The 20,435-nt window shown below is 40.5% G+C and overlaps 1 protein-coding gene across 1 annotated transcript in view; it reads left to right on the top strand.

Moving 5' to 3' along the window:
* The window catches only part of RGS22 (regulator of G protein signaling 22), a 102,630-nt gene extending 82,958 nt beyond the window's left edge, over positions 1–19,672 (top strand). Inside the window, exons 21-28 of the mRNA XM_079795911.1 lie at positions 549–710; positions 5,417–5,596; positions 9,507–9,665; positions 15,827–15,925; positions 17,870–17,963; positions 18,072–18,152; positions 18,454–18,501; positions 19,182–19,672. Of these exons, the coding sequence (XP_079652037.1) occupies positions 549–710; positions 5,417–5,596; positions 9,507–9,665; positions 15,827–15,925; positions 17,870–17,963; positions 18,072–18,152; positions 18,454–18,458 (780 nt within the window). The 3' untranslated portion in view covers positions 18,459–18,501; positions 19,182–19,672. The remainder of the gene's footprint in view (positions 1–548; positions 711–5,416; positions 5,597–9,506; positions 9,666–15,826; positions 15,926–17,869; positions 17,964–18,071; positions 18,153–18,453; positions 18,502–19,181) is intronic.
* The last annotated feature ends 763 nt before the right edge of the window (positions 19,673–20,435 follow it).

The following is a 20,435-nucleotide window of genomic DNA, read 5'->3' as shown; positions in this document are numbered from 1 at the left end:
TTTATAGTGAAGCTCCACAGTGAATTTCCTATTTAAATTAATAGAATTAATTGGTAATTATTTTTGGAAAAATTCGAAAAAAAATATCTTAAATGTTCAACTGCTTTTACTTTTTAAAAGGTAGGAGAATTATATACAACAATATATGAAACCATAAGATAAATAATATTATAACAATGTATAATCATAACATTATGATTATTTTATCCCATTTAAGCACAGAACTCATACTATGCACTAAAATGTAGTTTTTCAGCATAGTCTCAAACTGTAATTACTAACATTCTTAAACAATGTAGTCATATGTTCTAAATCAACCAATCATTTCTTTTTCTCTCTACCCCTTAACAAAATGATGCCATAAAAATGTAAAGGAGACAAAGGGGAGAGAATCAGAGGGAGAAAGTTCCCAAATCCTATTGTATCTAGGCCATCAATTTCAACAGACAAAAGTAAAGGAGAGAGCATGTGGTGATTTTTAGTCTAATAAATGACTTTGTTTACATTTTAGAACACAGCTAATTTTCTGTTCTCTCTGATTTGGGCAGCCTGTGGAGAGTAAATGGATATCTTCATCTTCTGACATCATTGCTTTCCGTAAAGCATTATTGAATCCAGTTACCGTAAAGCAGTTTCAACGGTTCGTGGCTCTAAAAGGAGATTTATTGGAAAATGGGGTGCTCTTTTGGCAAGAAGTACAAAAATATAAGGTATTTTATTGGGAGTGGGAGAAAACCACCGCCTTATGAGGAGGGGATGCACTAACATTGATTCTTAACGTTAACATTATGGAGAATATATCCCAATATTGCCACCTTCATACAAATATGAGAATATTGAGGTGTTTATATTTCTATTTTAGATACATTATTATTGTACAATGAAGATTGAGAGTGAGCCCCAAATGATTGTATAGGTTCTTAAGGGTAGCCCCATATATGATCTAAGGAGAAACTTCTTGAAAAGTCTTGACTATATTTTTGCATATCACTTACCTATAAATGTACTATATGCATTTTCCCCTGAAGGTGTGCATATGCAGAACTTCACCAAGACGACTTCTTTATAAGAATTCCCAACCATATTTACAGCAAGAGTAATAAAAGATAATGGATTATAGATAAATAAACCAACAGAGATGAGAGAAGCTTTCCTATTACAAAATGGCCAGATTCTTAACAAAATAAATGTGAGCCCAGCCAGTGTGGTTCAGTGGCTGAGCGTCGAACCATGAACCAGGAGTTAATGGTTCAATTTACAGGGTCAGGGCACATGCCCAGGTTGCAGGCTTGATCCCCAGTAGGGGTCGTGCAGGAAGCAGCCAATCAATGATGTTTCTATCTCTCCCTCTCCCTTCTCTGAAATCAGTAAAAACGTTTTTTAAAATCTTAAAAAAACAAAACACAAGTGCTTAGGTTCCAAAAGCAGTTTATTTTCAGGTTTAAGTGTTTAATGAAATCATATAGAATCTTTGCATTGAAAAGGGGGAGAGGGCTTTGTAGGTTATACAGTCCAGACTTGAATACAGGAATGTTGTCTAGAAATACTTAACAGTAGGCATGCAGCCGCCACTTAAATACTCTCACGGGTAGCAGGTTCATTCCCACTATAAAAGGAGGGAGTGAAAATAAAACTAGAATTTAAGAGGATAATGCTTTCAATTGGCCTATAAACATGTATTATGTAGCACAAATACTCTGCTCACATATATATTCTGTATAGTTAGTAGTTGCTCAATAAAATCTATTTCTAAACTTTCTCCAACATACCACAAAACTGTTTTCTCTCCTTTTCTGCTATCAACAGTTTTTGTACTATTCACAGCTTTGAAATTTTCTCGGGAAAAATAATGTTTTTGAGATAAGTTTTTTTTCAAAATTTGTCACAAGATAAGTGATATTAAAATATTTTTTGAGAATTAGAAAGGAGGTAGTCTGTTTTCCAAAATAGGCAATTATTATGTATGGGCAGAAGTATCTTCAAGCTAATATGAATCTGAGTAAGCTCAACCCTGTTAAGACAAGAGGGGATGAGATAAACCTTCCAAGATAAGTATTTAAAAAAACATAGTCTCATACACAGTCAACCCTTAATTTTGTGACTATTCCTTCTTCAAGGCTGCCCTTGATCTTCATTTAGGTATATTTTCTGTATCATAGAATGGAGGACATATAATAGTAAGTAACTATTAAAAATCATGCTATATGAGTGAATTTGTTCATTCAGTAAGCATTTATTAAGTATCTAATGTTCTAGCCATGATGCTAAATTGTAGGAATAAAAAGGTGCCCTCCTGCAGGAAGGGAGACATCCATAAATATCCATAGTAGTGATTATGACCCATGCTCTAACTAGGTGTTCCCACAGAGGAGGGAATGAGGCAGGGAAGGTCAGGGAAGTGTCCGTAGATGAGATAATACTTGGATTCGGTCTTGAGGGAATTTGCCAGGTAGAAAGCATGCCACCTAGCAAAGTCCTACTGAGCTCACTTTTCTATGGTTTACTCTTATTGTTTGCTATCTGCCAGATAGTGTCTTAATGCTTTTCATGTCATAACTAATTTAATCGTCATAAGAACCTTATGAGCCCTGGCCAGGTGGCTCAGTTGATTGGAGTGTCATCCCATACACCAAAAAGGTTGTGGGTTCAATTCCCTGTCACGGCACATACCTAGGTTTCAGGTTGGATCACCAGTTGAGGTGTGTGGGGGAGGCAGCTGATTGATGTTTCTCTCTCACATGGATTTTTTTTTCTCTCTCTCCCTCTCCCCTTCCCTCCCTCCCTCCCTCCCTCCCTCCCTCCCTCCCTCCCTTCCTCCCTCCCTCCCCCCTTTCCTCTTTCCTACCCTCCCTTCTCCTCCCTCTAAAATCAATAAACAAATCATCAGGTCAGGATTCTTTTTTAAGTGAATATTGCTAATCTCCATTAAAAAAAAAAAAAAGAATCCTATGAGGCCAGAGCTTTTGTTCTCACCATTTCACAGATGAAGAAGCTAAGGCACAGAAAAGTTAAGAAACTCCTGACATCATACAGCTAATTAAGTGGTAGAGCTGGAATTTGAACCAAGGCATTCTGTTGCTAAAACTCATGCCCTTATCCACTAAGTTATGCTCCCTCCCAGTGATGACTGTAGTAATATGCAAAGAGATGGCTATAGTGACCTTAGTCAAATTGTTCTGAATTGTGAAAAATTGGAAAGAACCCAGATATTCAACCACAGGACATTGGTTACTTAGTTATGATACAGTAGAATACTCTGCAGCCATTAAAAATATGCTGTAGGAGAATAATCAATGATGGGAAAGATACTTATTTCATTGATTTTTTTTTTAAACCCAGCTACTAGCCCTAACTGGTTTGGCTCAGTGGATAGAGTGCCGGCCTGTGGACTGAAAGGTCCCAGGTTCGATTCCGTTCAAGGGCATGTACCTTGGTTGCGGGCATATTCCCAGTAGGGGGTGTGCAGGAGGCAGCTGATGGATGTTCTCTCTCATGGATGTTTCTAACTCTCCCCCTCCCTTCCTCTCTGTAAAAAAATCAATAAAATATATTAACACACACACACACACACACACACACACACACACACACACACAACCCAGCTATTAGAAAACAGTATGATTTCATCTAAGGTGTGTCTCCATAGAGAAAAGACTGGGCGCGTATGTTCATCCAATAGATACTTACTGTGCACCTACCAAGGGCCATGCTAAACCCTGAGGGTTCAGCTGTGACCAGCACAGTCTTCCCTCTCAGGCAGGTGACCGACAAGGCAATTACACAGTGTGCTTAGTGCAATGGTGGGAGGAGCACAGGCTAGGAAGTGCCTAAGGTGGGCATCTCTCCTGGGCGGGGGGGGGGGGGGGGGGGGAGGGGGGAACCCTAGAAAGCTCACCAGGGAAGGTGTGCTTACACAGAGACCTTTATGGCAGGTAAACGTTCCCTAGGCCAATGGTGTAGTACAAAGAGCAATTAGGAAAAAAAAATCGGTTTTCATTGTCTAAATTCTATCCCTTCACTCTCAAAATTAAACTTCACAAATTTGTTTTGATTTCATAAGCCTCACATTTCATAGTTACAAACCAGGCTCACCAAATAATTATTATGATAATCTCACTAGTAATGGCAAAAAAATACATTTTTGCTAATATGCCAAACGTGGTATAAATAGGCATTTTTGGAAGGGATACTAAATTGAGTGAAAAAATGCTAACCGTTGTCTCAATGTAACATAACAAGCTTTTTTCATATATAACTTATGCCAAACTGTATGTGACGTTTTATATGGCAAGCACTAGAATTTTCTTTCCCTTAATAGTATCCATAAGACATAAGTTATTACAATGCCCATCATACAGTGAGTACTTAATAAATGTTGGCTCATTTCTACCCTAGAATTATTTCCAAATATGTGTACTTCCTAGTGATTTAGAGAACAACGTCTTTGACAGACAGATGCCATAATTCAAGCTTAGGTACCTCTTTATTAAAAAAAAATGATAGCCCTACATCTGTGACATTAAACTAGGTCTTTTAAATGCGTGATCACTATTTTTAAGTTCTTTAGCAATAAAGCGGATAAGGTAATAGGTTAATTGAAAAAATATAGATGCCTACTGACACACCTGTCACCACCAGCACGTAGCTGGCCCTTTTGAGCCAAAACCCCCTTGCTGGAGAAGCAGTTATGGTTGAGAAAGCTTTTGTGACCACCTGTCCGTTGAGTTAGGCGTCTGTTCTCAGCGCTCTCCTGGAACGCTGTGTGTGCTTTTATCGTAGCACTTACCAACCACCTCAAATTGGAGTAACATTGCCATGCTTCTCCTCCAGTAGAAATTGGCCTTTTAAAGGGCAGGCGCTGTACATGGGGCTCAGCTCAGTGTCTGGCATATCGCAGGCACTCAACATACATTTGCTAAATAAGTCAAAGTCGACACCAGTTCTGTTCCTTTGCATCGGAGAAAGGAGAAGCAGCAATCAGGATAAAATGAAACCTGTATTTACGTAAGCTATATCCATCAAAGACTTAGGTTCCTCAAACCCAAGAGAAATAAAAGCTATGATATTTTAAGATAGCCTTGGCATGTCCCAGTACCCTCTTGACCTGAAGTTAAAATGTATATTTTAGGCCCTGGCAGGGTAGCCCAGTTGGTTAAAGTGTTAGTCAGAATACATCAAGGTTGCAGGTTTGGTCTTTGGTCAGGGCACTTACAAGAAGCAACTAATGAATGCATAAATAAGTGAAACAACAAATCAGTGCTTCTCTCTCTCTCTCTGTCTCCCTCTTTCTCTCTCTCTCTCTCAAAATCCATTTTAAAAAAAGTATATATTAGCTGAAAGACATATTGTCACAATTCTATAAAGCGCTGTAATAATACGTTAATCATATATTGTCCTATCTTTCCTCCTTGTCCAGGACTTGTGCCACTCTCATTGTCATGAGTCTATCATCCACAAGAAGGTCATGACTATTATCAACTGCTTTATTAACTCCAGCATCCCGCCAGCTTTACAAATAGACATTCCAGTAGAGCAAGCCCAGAAGATTATTGAACATAGGAAGGAGTTAGGACCATATGTGTTTAGAGAGGCACAGGTAAGCGATGGGGGCATGTGGCTACACGTAGTTTTAAATAGACTGACAACCTAGGTATTCTCGTAGAGCTTTTGCATTATTCATATTTGGCAAGGCTTCAATCATCCTAACACTGGGATGTATCCTGGGTCATGAAAAAGAATCTTTTCATATGCCACAGAACATAAGAAACTAGTCATCGACTATCTTGTTGATACTACACAACAAATAAAATTATTAAATACTCCACTTGGACTTTGCAGGGTTACCATTTTTGGTTTCTAATTTAGAACACAAGCTAATTCCTCCTTCCTTTCCCACCATTCCGATTTCCTTTTAAAATATCCGCTACCACAAAAATGTGTGGCATATGTGTGTCCCAAGATTTGTGTATTTTTAAAGATTGGAATATTCACATCGCTCATAAAATAAGTGAGAGGAGATTTAAGTACCCGACCAACGTAAAGTACACAAGCTCATGAAAGGAAAGTCATGCCTGTGAACCTGCTCACATTACTTCTTCTTAAGATAAATAATAGAAAACAGTGATTTGATGAACATAATTTATTTGCATTTTGAAAAGCCTTTTACCGATGTTGTTCCTGAAAAATGATTAAGAAAAATAAATTATAATAGAGGTAATAGGGAAGGCCATGTCATGACTTAAGTGATGTGAAACAGAGATTTGGGGTATGATTGCCCTTGAGCATGGAAAGAGGCCATTACTCCTTCACATGCATTTGTGAGCCAGCTGTGCTCTAAGTCCTCCAAGGGACTGAAAGTGGACTCACAATCCAAATTATGCATTAAAATAGGCGAAAATATTGAGGAATGATTGAGGATGTGCTAGAGAGAAACAGAGAAAACGTGGTGCCAGAATCGTGGCGTCTGTGAATGAAGGGATCTGAGAGATCACGCAGCCGGGCCTGGGCCTGGGCCTGCCGATAACCAAACCCCCAGCCCGGCCGCCCGTCTGCATCAGAGGCCTTGAGCCTGGGGGTGGGGCCTGGGGCTGCGCATGCCGCTGGGTTTGCACAGTGTCCAGGGGAGTCCTCTCGTTTATGCCTTCTACCTGATTTCCTAAAATGAGTCCCAGGCCCGTAAGAAAGTATTTATTTAGGGTCCTTACCCCACCAAATCTGTTATTCTCCCGTGTTTCCTAAGAAAGCTCAGAGAATGGTCAGAGGCCTGGGCACCATCTCCACGTCCCCCCTTGCCTTCATTCCCTGACCGCCAGATCTTCATTCCCTGAAACGTATCCCTCTGTCTCCTTGTAATTGGCATCCTACCTGCCTCTCTCCAACTCCAGGCCGCTGCCTCAGCCCGCACCTGCAGAGCCGCACGGGGCTGACCACAGGTCCCTGCCTCCGGGCTCTCGAAACCATTTAACTCGCCGCAGGCAGAGCCGTCTTGTTCAAAAAGTCCATCTGGTCAGGTCACTCCTCTGCTCTCAGTTACAGCTCCTCCCCATCGTCCTCAGAAGGGAGGCCACGCGCTTGCCTACATGTCTCCAACCACATCTCTCACCGCTTACCTCCCCATCTCACTGAAACACTCGTGGCTCTGCAGGTGGCCTGCTTCTCTCCCCCCCTGAGCTTCTGGCAGCATCCTCTCCTCCTCCGTGTGCTGTGATGACATCCGGTGCCTGTCCCTGTCAGAACACTTGTCACACGGAACTGAAAATGACCATACTATGCCTGACTTTCCTGTTAGACTGGAAGGTCGTTGAGGGCAAGGCCTGTTTCCCATTTTCCTTGGCGGCCTGAATGCCTGGCACAGAAGAGGGGCCCAGTAGCATTTTGGAACATGGGAATGAAGGATGTGAGAAGAGAGCTATCGCAGCAGAAAGGAATAAGACCAAACTGGGAACGAGAGCAACGATGAGAGAAAGGCTAAATAGTAAATTTACCTTTTTTAGGATTGTTATCAGTGTAGCCTCTGCCTATCCCCACCCGCATCCCTCATCCCTCAGCGGAAGTTCTTACTCATTCTAAAGCCATTGTCCATCTGCTGGCAGTGAGCCAAATAGCTCTCTTTTTCTTAAAACAATTTCTTAGCCACAGTTTGGTTATCTTTTAAGGCTGGGTAATTTTCATGAATAACATGTAAGTTATTAACCTAACATCTTAATTACGACTTAGAAATGGAGCAATTTGGCCCGGCCAGTGTGGCTCAGTGGTTGGGTGTCGCCCCATGAACCAAGAGGTCACCAGTTTGATTCCCTGTTTGGTCAGGGCACATGTCTGGGTCACAGGCTCAATCCCCAGTAAGTCGCAGGCTCAATCCCTGGTCTGCAAAAGGCAGCGATCAATGTTTCTCTCGCATTGATGTTTCCATCTCTTTATCCCTCTCCCTTCCACTTTCTCTTAAAAAAAAAAAAAAAAGAGCAATTTTATGTCTGCCTTTGAAATGTTCTGTGTCAAGTTGGTGACTTTTACCGGAAGGCCTTCTAGATGGAAATACATGTATTTGAGAACGACTTAGGTTTTGGAGAGATCACTGAAAAGTGGGGTCAATAGTTGGTAGATAGAGAAGGGGTATTTAAGTTTAAGAAGGTCACCGGAGAGCTACCACGGCCCCTGAACACTAGAGCAGGGGATGACTGAATTAACTACATGGTAGGTAAATGGAAAAAATTAAAGGCCTGCATTTTATCCAATAGAGTATCCCTAGCTTTTGTGTTCCCAATCCCAAGAGGCTACAGAATTCAGTGACAAAGTTGTCTTTTAAAAAGCGTAAATAAGCCCAAACCGGTTTGGCTCAGTGGATAGAGCATTGGCCTGCGGACTCAAGGGTCCCAGGTTCGATTCTGGTCAAGGGCATGTACCTTGGTTGCGGGCACATCCCCAGTAGGGAGTGTGCAAGAGGCAGCTGATCGATGTTTCTCTCTCATCGATGTTTCTAACTCTCTATCCCTCTCTCTTCCTCTCTGTAAAAAATCAATAAAATATATTTTTAAAAAAAGCGTAAATAATTTTAGAATTACTAAGAAGATCCACGTACAGAAGAGAGGAGTCATGAAACATGACTAATTCAGGACTCTGCAGATCGCCGCAGCTTTTACTCTCTAAAAAAGGCTTCTCTTCCTCGCAGGAGTTGGCTCCGAGCCTAATGGGATGGTTCATTTTCCTCCAGGGCATCAGGGGAAGGCCATTCCTAGCAACAACATGTTGGGCTTGATCTGATGTGGCAAGTCCTACCTTCTTGGAAGTAATGTCTGCCTCTGGAACTAATGGAAAAACTTGGCATGGGAGTCCGAGCAACAATTCTTATCTCTATAAATATCACAATTAATCACTTGCTGTAGAGTGTCCTCATAGAAAGCACTTGTCCAGGATACCACTCTGCTTTTTAAATGTTACTTTTCTTGCTCTCACATAAAAGAGAGATTGTATCATTTAGAAGTTACTCAAGATTTATTCATAGATCTGCAGCTTTGTTTAAGAGCTTTTCCAGAGGTAAATGGTATTTCCTTTCTCTAAAAAGAAAGAAAAGGGGAGAGGGGAGAGGAGTCCCCCTTGATGGACTGAATATTTGGAATACTTGCATAAAACAGCAGAGTGTGTGGCAGATCCGCTAGTATATGCTTTAAAAGAAAACATAAATTTCTTATTTTTTTAAAAAAAAGACCTAATGGATTCTTTATTCATACAATCAATTGGTTAGGGAAACATAAAGAATAAAGTGACTTTTAAGTGTATTTTAAGAATTTTTTTTTTAAAGAAAGACTTCTCGTTGGTAGTAAAAAAAACATTGATGATAAGCATGTGCCGAGCTAAACTATACCAAGATGTCTGGAGACAATAAGTTGGAGGAAACATGCTGTATATTAAAGATGCAATAGTTAATCCATTATTATGGTGAGTTAAGAGTCTAAAACGGTACATTTGTATAACATTGTAACCTGAGACATACTTTGCTTTTTATACAGATGACAATTTTTGGAGTTCTGTTTAAATTTTGGCCTCAGTTTTGTGAGTTTAGGAAGAATCTAACTGATGAAAAAATTATGAGTGCTTTAGAGAGAAGAAAAGAATATACTAGGCAGAAAAAGAGATCGACAGTCACAGAAGACGAAAGACTTGCAAAGGTGAGACAAGACTCATTTGGGGTTTAGTCAGACATATAAAAGCCATTTGTAGAGAAACTTGGGCCAGCGAAAAATCCAGCAAAGTGACCGAAGACCAACTTCAGGGACTTTTAAGCCTTTAGTTGGAGGTTTCAGACTTGGTTTTGAATTCCTTAAAATTCCTCTCCAATGTCATCTTTTCTATGTGAAGGCTTCCTTGATACTCTCCTGGGCAACTTAAGAACTCACATCCACTGTAGTCACACGTAGGAACCTCTCTCGGGGAGCACATTATATTGTCTTAGGAGGAAGTTTTTGCATTTGTTGTCCTCACTGGACTGAGATTCTCAAGGATAGTATCTGTCTTATTCATCTGTGTCTCATAAGCACTTACACCAGTGTCTAGCACACACACCGTTATTAACAATTGTTTACTAAATGAATGGGTGAATGAATGAACAAATATTATGTACTGAGGGAAGCCCTTTATTTTATTTTTAAAATATATTTCTTTATTGATTTCAGTGAAGAAGGGAGAGGGAGAGAGAGGTAGAAGCATCAATGATGAGAGAGAATCATAGATTGGCTGCCTCCTGCACACCCCCTACTGGGGATGGAGCCTGCAACCCAGGCATGTGCCCTTGGCTTGAATTGAACCTGGTACTCCTCAGCCCACAGGCTGACACTCTAGCCACTGAACCAAACTGGCCAGGGCTGAGGGCAGCACTTTAGAATTACAATTACAGACTTATACATTGATTGTGAAAATTTTAAATATGAATCACAAATTGTTCAGCCTATTTGTCAGTCTGTCCACTCATTCATCTACCCATCTTTCTTTCTATTTCTCTATTTGAATCGATGAGGGATAACTCCCAAATAATGTATTTTATTTTATTTATAAGCTTATGCCTACTCTATTTTAATATATATATATATATATATATATATATATATATATATATATAATTGATTTTTTTTTTAGAGAGAGAGGAAGGGAAAAGGGTAGATAGAAACATTGATGAGAGAGAAACGTCATTGATCGGCTGCCTCCTGCATGCCTCCCAAAGGAGATCAAGACCCTGATCCGGGCATATGCCTTGACTGGGAATTGAACCTGACTCCAACACTCAACCTGTCTTGGTTCTTGACTCCGACACTCAAAGGCTGAGCTACACCAGCTGGGCCTACTCTATTTTTATTTTTTAATTGGAAGGCTTTTTATTTTATTTTATTTTGTTATACTTTTTTTCTTTATTGATTAAGGTATTACATATGTGTCCTTATCCCCCCATTGCCCCCCTCATCCCCCACTCATGCCCTCACCTCCCTTAAAAAGAAAATGAAAAGATGTTTTCTACAGGTTCCAAACCTGTAGAAAAATCTTGTAAGAGTTTATTTGAGTCAAATTAAGATACTCCTAAAAGTAAGATCTCAATAGAGTGAGAAAAATGCTTCAGTGTATGACAGTTTGCAGTTTTTTTTTATGTATTTGGAATTGAGGAGAGAACATGAGGATCTAAGAAAGATTAAATGAAGGTGGGAGAAAGAAAGGCAGGAAGAAGAAGGAAAAATAAAGATTAAAAAAATCAGAACAACAAAATGGAAATAAATACATATCTATCAACAATTGAATTTAAAAATCAAAATAAATGAACCAGAAATCTAATGAACAACAACAACCAAAAAACAACAACAACTGGTGAATAAAATAGAACCAGAGGCATGGAAACATGGGACAAACTATTGAATCCCTGTAAATTATTCTTTATTTCAGTTAGTCTATGCTTAACCTCTGACTGGTCCCTTTTCATGTCTTTGACATCCTCACTAAGATCCTTGAAAGTCTCATGAAGATCCTGAGTAACCTTATAACTATGGTTTTGAACTCTGTATCCAGGAGTTTGCTTGGTTCCATTTCTTTCATTTGTGACATGTTTCTTTGTCTCCGCATTTTGGCTGCTTCCCTGTGTTTATTTGTATGTATTAGGTAGAGATGCTATGTCTCCTGGAATTGGTAGAGTGGCCTTGTGTAGTAGGTGTCCTGTAGGGCCCAGTGGCTCAGCCTCCCCAGTCACCTGAGCTGGGCACTCTAGGTGCGCCCCTATGTGGGCTGTGTGCACAGTCTTGTGTAGTTGAGCCTCGACTGCTATTGGCATCGCTGGGAGAAATTGACTTCCAAGCCAATTAGCTGTGAGGACCAACTGCATCTACATTGGGAGAGCTGCTGTGCAGAAAACACCCCTATGGAGCAGGACTTGCTGCAGTGGGGCTTTGGTGCTCACTGAGTCTGCCCCTCGAGTGTGCTGCTTGTGGATGTGTAGAGTTGTAATCTGGTATCATCTGAAGCTGTCCATTGGTGCACTGGCTCTAGGGCAGTGGTCGGCAAACTCACTAGTCAACAGAGCCAAATATCAACAGTACAACGATTGAAATTTCTTTTGAGAGCAAAATTTTTTAAACTTAAACTTCTTCTAATGCCACTTCTTCAAAATAGATTCACCCAGGCTGTGGTATTTTGTGGAAGAGCCACACTCAAGGGGCCAAAGATCCGCATGTGGCTCACGAGCCGCAGTTTGCTGACCACTGCTCTAGGGCCTCCAAGGAGGTGCAAAACCAGCCACTGCCTGGAGCCACCTGGCAGGAGCTACAGAGAGATCAGCAGATGGCTGCTATTTGTATTGGGCTTGGAGGTTCTCAGGTGAGGCCCAACTATGAAGCAAGGCAGGCTGGTGCTAGTGCCTGGTCTTGGGCCTTTTGTTGATAGGTTTGGGGTATGCTGTCACCAACTGCAGCTTGTTTGAGAGATTTTAGCCTGAGCAAGAACAGGCCATTCATATGCAAAAGCCACTGCAAACAGGTTAGCTGGGGCTGCAAATTGGATGGGGTGAGGTCTCAGGGAATCCCCAGTGTAGAGCAAACAGTGTGCTCCCGGTTGATGGTGACTCAGATATGGCTGCCAGTCAGCCCTGCAACAGGGGAGGTCCCAGCACAGGGACAATGACCTCTGCAAGCACCCCCATCTGGGAGAAAGCTGCCCCTGAGTTCCTTCCCCGATGCTAGACAATCCAATTCCTCCCTGTATGTATCTGGGTCCCCCAAAGCTGCCCAGTGCTGGAGCTCAGAGGGATCGAGTTTGAGTAAATTCATGTGCCAGCCCTTTAAAAGGAGCGCCTGGGTCTCCAGCAACTTTCGTGTCACTGAGCCTCAATCCCCACTGTTTTTACGGCTCGAAGTTATGGCGACTTCTCTTCCCAGCTATGGGCTGGGGGGCTGGTGTGGGGCTGGGACCCCTTGCTCCTCACAGGTGGCCTCCACAAGGATGATCTCCCTTCCGATTAAAAAAAAATAGCATACATGGGTGTCACACCCAACTGTTTTGCACCTCCACCCCTTCTACTAGTCTCAGTGTGCTTCCTTCTTTACTTCTCTAGTTGCAGGACTTCATTCAGCCCGCTTTCAGGTGGTTCTGGATAATGGTGGTTCTGTATTGTAGTTGTAATTTTGATGTGGTTATGGGAGGTGGCGAGTACCGGCGTTTACCTACGCTGCCATCCTGATTCTCACTTGGACGTGTATTTTTAGTGGAGTAGGCGCTACCACTTTGCTTCCCCTGTGAATGTGTCACTTTATATTTTACCAGCAATACAGGAGAATACTGCTTTTCCCCATTTGGTAATCCCCATTTAGTATTTAAGACTTTAAATTTTTTTTTCAATCTGATGATAAAAAATGTACTCATCATTAATAATGCAGCTATTTACATTTTCCTAATTATTAGTAAGGTGGAGCAACTTTTCACATGTTACCTGACTACTCAGATATTTTGATTAGTATTGCAATGAACCTTTAGATCAGTCTGAGGAGAACTGATATAATAACAATAGTATGTTTTCCAATCCATGAACACAGATATCTCTACTTAGTTCTCTAATTTATCTCAGCAATGAATTGTACTTTTCAATGACTGAAGGTTCACGGTTTCAATTTCCGTCAAGGGCACATGCCTTGGTTGCAGGCTCAATCCCGCCTGGGTTGGGGCGTGTGTGGAAGGCAACCAATCAATGTGTCTCTCTCACATAGATGTTTCTCTCTCTCTGTCTCCCCCTACCCCTCCTTCCACTCTCTCTAAAAATCAATGGGAAAATATCCTTGGGTGAAGAATAACAACAACAAAAAAGAGGAAGAAAAAAAGGAAATAAAATCACAGTGGTTTTAAATATTTTAAACTTTTAAATGGCAGAAATAAACAAGGTTAAAGACAAATTAGGAAAACATAGAATGTATGATGTAAGTTGTGAAAATAAATAATAGAAAAGATAAACACTCTTAACAGAAAAGTGGAGGGTAATAACAGCCAAAAACACACTGGCAAAGAAGGAAATCTCCATTGTTGGGTGAGCGTTTGGGAAAGAGGGCTGCAAACTCATGTGTATTGGAGAAAGTGTAAAATGGTCCTTTGATTCTGAAGGGCAGTTAGACAACATGTATTGTTTAGAATGTTCATTGTTTTTAATCCCGCAAATACACTTCTAGGAATTTATTCTATAGGAGACAACTGGAGGAAATGCTCAGCATTGTTTATAATAGTAAGAAGTTAAAAATGATCCCGGCCAGTGTGGTCCAGTGGTTGAACCAGGAGGTCACTATTCAATTCCTGGTCAGAGCACATGCCTGGGTTGCGGGCTCGATGCCCAGTGTGGGGATGGGGGACATACAGAAGGCAACTGATCAATGATTCTCTCTCATCGTTGATGTCTGTCTCTCTCTCCCCCTCTCCCTTCCTCTCTGAAATCAATAAAAATATATTAAAAAAAATAAAAAGGACCTAAATTTCTAATAGTGGGCATTGATTATCTGTGGTACATCCCTTTACTATAATAGTATTCACCAGTTGAAATGATGATATGGTTTATTCTTTTATTATTCAACAAATATCTGCGTTCACCCATTAAAAATGATTATGTAATTTTTTTATTTCACCATTCAACAAATATTCGAAGACATGCTCTGTGTTCTATAGTGTAGGCATACTTGCTGAATGATACAAAGACCCTGCCCTTTAGTAAAATACCTATTCTACATTTATTCACAGAAAAATTTTCCCAACATTTTTACATGAAACATTTAAAAAGAGCACATATAGTGTGATTCCATTTATATGACATTTATGTAGTAAAATATAAATATTAAAATTATAGATTAAATCTGTGCATTTCCCTAGTGAGAAATTTGGATGGATATTAATGAAAATGTCTGTAGTGGTTTTTCTTGGATGCTAAAATTTGGGGGTGATTTTTTACAACCTACTTCATGATTTCTCTCATTTATTTTTAGTATTTTTATATTAATACTAGAGGCCTGGTGCACAAAAATTCGTGCACAGCAGGGGGTCCCTCAGCTCAGCCCGCACCCTCTCACAATCCAGGACCCCCTCGGGGGATGTCTGATTGCCGGTTTAGGCCCAATTAGGATCGGGCCTAACCCAGCAGTCGGACATCCCTCTCGCAATCCAAGACCACTGGCTCCTAACTGCTCGCCCGCCTGCCTGATTGCCCCTAACTGCTTGCCTGCCTGCCTGCCTGATCACCCCTAACCGCCTTGGCATCAGCCCTTGCCTGCCGGGGCGGCAGCCTCTGCCTCGGCCCCACTGCCACGGCTTCGTCCAGAAGGTGGTCCAGAAGGACATCCAGAATGACATCTGGAACCGTGGTCGGCAAACTGCGGCTTGCGAGCCACATGCAGCTCTTTGGCCCCTTGAGTGTGGCTCTTGCACAAAATACCACGGCCTGGGCGAGTCTGTTTTGAAGAAGTGGCGTTAGAAGAAGTTTAAGTTTAAAAAATTTGGCTCTCAAAAGAAATTTCAATCGTTGTACTGTTGATATTTGGCTCTGTTGACTAAGGAGTTTGCCAACCACTGGTCTGGAAGATCGTTCAGTTATCAGGTCTAATTAGCATATTACACTTTTATTATTATAGATGAAAGCAATATTATTTTTAATATTTTTATATTAATATGAAAGAAAGCTAAAGATTATATCACATTAGTGATATTGACTTGATGAAACCTCAGGTTGTGGTGCTCACCACACAATGTTCTTTTACCTGCTATTATGATTCCTTAACTGTAAGTTTATATTAATTAATTACCCCTTTGGGGAAATAACTTAATATAATTACAGGAAGGACTCAAACAACCTGAAAATATTCCCGTAACTACTATGAAACCATCTGATTTGCTCAGTGACCCATCTCTAATCCTGCAAGCATATGGCCGACAGGTAAGCCAGAGAGACCCATGGGCATCACTTCTGCAGAGCACTGGGTGGTGGGAAGCAGTAGTTTAGTCACTTTACAGCAGTAGAGGTGTGTTTGTTTGAAAACGAGGCTAAAATTGTAATCCTAGAAGAGATGGGAAGGAAATTTCCTTGAGCTTTCAGAGGACATTAAAATGTCAGCTGATCTTGAATAATATAATCAAGGAAAATAATTTCTTGATACATGTGAAGATTTAAGAGGCAGAAATTGAAGTGACTATCTTATCAGAAAAAAGAGAATAGGACAAATATAGAAAAAAGTAGAATATATATAGGTTAATATATTTTTGAGTTAAGAGAGGAAAGATGAATGGCAAATGCTTTGTCTCAATTTTTAAATTATTTGAAGTCATCATAAAATTGGCCAATACATGACCATCAACTAATACATATTTTCATGTATAACTTGTACATTAACTTCACTTTCCTGAAATTTTATGTTTATGTCCATTTTTAATGACTTCTATTGAAAGTGATTGCATCTTAAATAATATTAGCTTGGGAATCAATCTTTTTGGTATTTAGGAATGTCAAGTAGGTTCAGCTACCCAGCTAAGATTACTGATAGGCTATGAAGCTTTTATGGAAAGAAGAGAAATGTCCAATTTTTTGGAACCATCTAAAAGTGCATGATACCTAATAATAACATTTGGAAGTATATTTATTAGCAAATGACTAGTGTTAAATTTCAGAAACACAGAGTAAAAATGGGGAAATGTGCAATTAGAGATACCAAGCTTCTAATTTTTACTTTGACACTTGCAAGTCAGTGTTACCTTGAAGCCTGAAAGAAATGACTTAATCTCCTTTGAGGCTGTTTTCCTAGTTGTTAAAAAGAAAAAGAGGTGGTGATGATGATGATGATGATGATGATGATGATGATATTGTCATATATCTAAGATTAAGAAACTAAATGCTTTTGGAAACCAAAGGCATTTTTATAAATATAAACTAGAGGCCTGGTGCACGAATTCATGCATGGGTGGGGTCCGACCAGCCTGCCCAGATGGGGGCTGATCAGGGGCGGGGCTGTCGGGGGGGGGGAGTGGCCATGGTTGGCAGGGGGAAGGGGCCACGGGCAGTTTGGGGAGCCAATCAGGGCCCTGATTGGGCTGGTTGGCTGCCGCACTGCATGTCATAGCAACCAGTCATTGCAATCCTTCCAGTCGTTCCATCGTTCCATCGTCCTTCTGGTTCCTTGGCATATGTGTGTGTGTGTGTGTGTGTGTGTGTGTGTGTGTGTGTTTATACACGTGTGTGTGTGTTTGTGTGTGTGTATTATTACTCTTTAATGTATACATGTTGAATTACACTAGGAATTGTTAAAATAATAACACACTGCCATTTAGTAAGTGTGGGATGCTCTACACATGCATTTCTTTCAAATAAATTTTACAAATTGAAGAATTGTAATTAATCCAAAGGCAAAACTACCCCACAAAAAAGTTGGATCTTTCCTAAGCACATAAGTTCATAATCAAATTGAATATATAAAGGTGACTGACTGAATAGCTGTCAAGAAATCTATGAAATTTTTGAGAAACTGTTTCACTGAGAAGAAGTGAATCCTCCTCCTCACATCCCCACCAGCCTCCAACCTGAGGCGAGGGAATGTAACATTTTAAGACAAGGCTATAGGAAAAAGTACCTTCAGTCTATCAAAATATTCTTATTAAAATGGTGTAAGGTAGACTGGTAACAGTTTGTGGTGACCAGTTGAAAGGTTAAATGGTTACGTTCCACTTGTGAAATTTTATATAATAATAAATTTGTGACGTACACATTTTATCATATGTGTTATACTGCAATAAGATGTTCAAATGAAGGGGCTGGTATAAGTTATCTTACCTTCAGTTTATTCTCTGGGGCAAATATTTCTAAAATTCACTCTGAAAATAATTTTTCTAGCCAACCTGGTGCTACTCAAAGTACATAGAAGCCTTAGAACAGGAAAGGATTCTTCTTAAAGTTCAAGAAGAAATAGAAAAGAAGTTGTTCACAGGTAATTTTTGCTTACACATTGTTTGTTATCTTCCATCACAGGTTGATTTTAGAGGACTTTGCTGATGGTTGCTTCACCGTGTTCCTTATTTCTCTTATTTTTGTGCAGGTGCACTATCTCTTACAAATGTTAAGCCTAATTCTTCAGGTGCCTCTTTGAGAAAGACCTTATCTTCCCAGAGCAACCAGAGTGAGTTTCCAATGATAGTCTATTAGGAGGCCTTCAGTTCTTCCTTCCTTTTTGCTAGAGCTCTGCCTCTGTCCTGGCCTTGCAGAATATAGAGGGCAAGGGGATGAGGACTGACTCCCTCCAACTGATCTGACCCTGAAAATTAGGAGAATTTCTCTCTGTGTGTTTCCTCTCTCTCTCTCTCTCGCTCTCTCTCTCTCTCGCTCTCTCTCTCGCTCTCTCTTTCTCTCTCTCCCCCCCCCACACCCCCTCACCCCCACTGAGGAGAAAAGACATATCTAACACTTCATTCCATTTCCAGAGTGACAGTATGCCTGTGAGTGTATACCCTGGTGCTGATAGGTGTAAGGTAAGTCATAGACTGAAAGTTGATCAGTCGTATCCATGCGCCTCTAACATACATACTCATGTGCTTTCATGGCTGTATACATGTACACACAAAAAATACATGCACACACATGCACATCAAACATATATACACACCAAATAAACACATGCATACCACACACACACACACACACACACACACACACACACCACTAACAAATTTATGGGTAGGAGCACTTTGCCTCCCTTCTGAATGGTACAGTCTGGAAAGGACTTTGATTGGATACCAATGTTACAGTTTAACGATGCCCCTATAAAGTAGTATGGTAGTATAATGTAGTATACGTGTAACCCATTGACCCAATACTTGAAGAACCAGTAAAAGTCCCCTTTCTCTTACCTTCTGTCTTGCAGCTGACCTTTTTATTTCTCAAAATCCTTAGTTTCCTGATTCTTGGGAGGGTTTGATGAGCAGATCTTGATGTTCTGAGCTTGCTCATCTTTTTCCTCTTCTGGTTTATCCTAGCCACTGCCCCTCTCTCAGTTCCCCTCTCCGTAGGCCAACCTCACATGTAGAATGTGCTGACACATGTTATTTTTTTTTTATCCTTATCACAACTCTATGTTAGGTTTCTTGGTTTGTTTTGGATTTATATTTTCTATAGCTACTTACGTTTTCAACCATTTATTTTTCTTTTGCAGGAATTCTTTAAGCCCAATTTAACTGACATGGAAGCTCAAGTGATTTGTTGATTGTCTTCATTAGAGCAAGCCTTCCATCTAAATAAAGTTTGGCTTGTTTTACTCCCACCATTTTAAAATGACAGCTATTCCGCACACATGACCTACAGACTATAAAAATTTATAAAAATATATTTAGAATAAAGCTACTATCGAGGTTAGAAAATCAAAACGTTTTGTTTACCACAGATCTTAAGCATGCATCATGCTCCTCAAGTAATTTTTCCACAAATATCCTTGAGCATGACTATATTTGATTAGCAGATATATTCAGCAGGTGTTTAGGGAACTAATCTTCCTAGCAATAAATTGGCCCAAAACATAAAAGGGAAGAGCCTTCCCCAGCCCATCCCTATCCCCAACTCTAAAGGAACCATATATTAAAACAGTGGTTCTCAGACTTCAGTGTGCGTAAGACTCACTGGTGACATCTGCCAGCAATGCAGATTCCTGGGCTCACTCTCCGAGTCTGATTCAGTAGTTCTTTGGCAGGACCCAGGAATGTCATTCACAGACATCCTAGGTGATTCTGACTCAGGTGGGCCACAGGCCACTCTTTGTGATCAATGGTAGCAAGAGAAGAGCCTTAAAAGGGAAAAGCCCTCTTATTGACTGGAGTTATAATCGTAGCAGAGAAAACCCAGTCCCACACTCCTATCTTTCCTGGAGGGAAAGGGGAATGTGTCAGACATGACCCGGAGGATGTACCTGCACCATCTCTAGGCTTCTGGACTCAGCAGCTCCAAGGTCTATGGCCTGGGTTACAGGATTGCAGGCATGAGATCCCACTCTGATACAGTCTCAGAAAGCATTTTCACAGTGGGAACTGCCATTTCTAATTCTCTAACGAGTTAGACATTGTAAAGAGGGAAAGCACCAGTAGGCGCCATCTTTTTTTTCTAAAACAGTGGTTTTTAAAGAGCATTGGAACTGTGGTTTCCTGGAGTTTGCTCTCACACTACCCCACAGCCCATAGTGGCTGAGGAGTTGTCTGTTTTCCATTTGTTACCCTTGTTTTTTTGTGTGTGTGTGTTGTTGTTTTTTTGTATTCCATTCTTTTTCTGCCTTTGTTTTGTTTTGAATAATTTATGTGATTATGTTTTCTCTCCTCTCTTCAGCATTATCAGTTATACTTCTTTTTAAAGTGTTCTTATTGGTTTCCATAGAGTTTACAATAAATATACCTTTACAACTAATAAAAGTCAACTTTCAAAT

The sequence above is a fragment of the Cnephaeus nilssonii genome, assembly GCF_951640355.1.
Source record: "Cnephaeus nilssonii genome assembly, chromosome: 18".
NCBI classification, from domain to species: Eukaryota; Metazoa; Chordata; class Mammalia; order Chiroptera; family Vespertilionidae; genus Cnephaeus; species Cnephaeus nilssonii.
The sequence above is the reverse complement of the archived record's forward strand: the minus strand, read 5'-3'. Positions and strand labels throughout refer to the sequence as shown.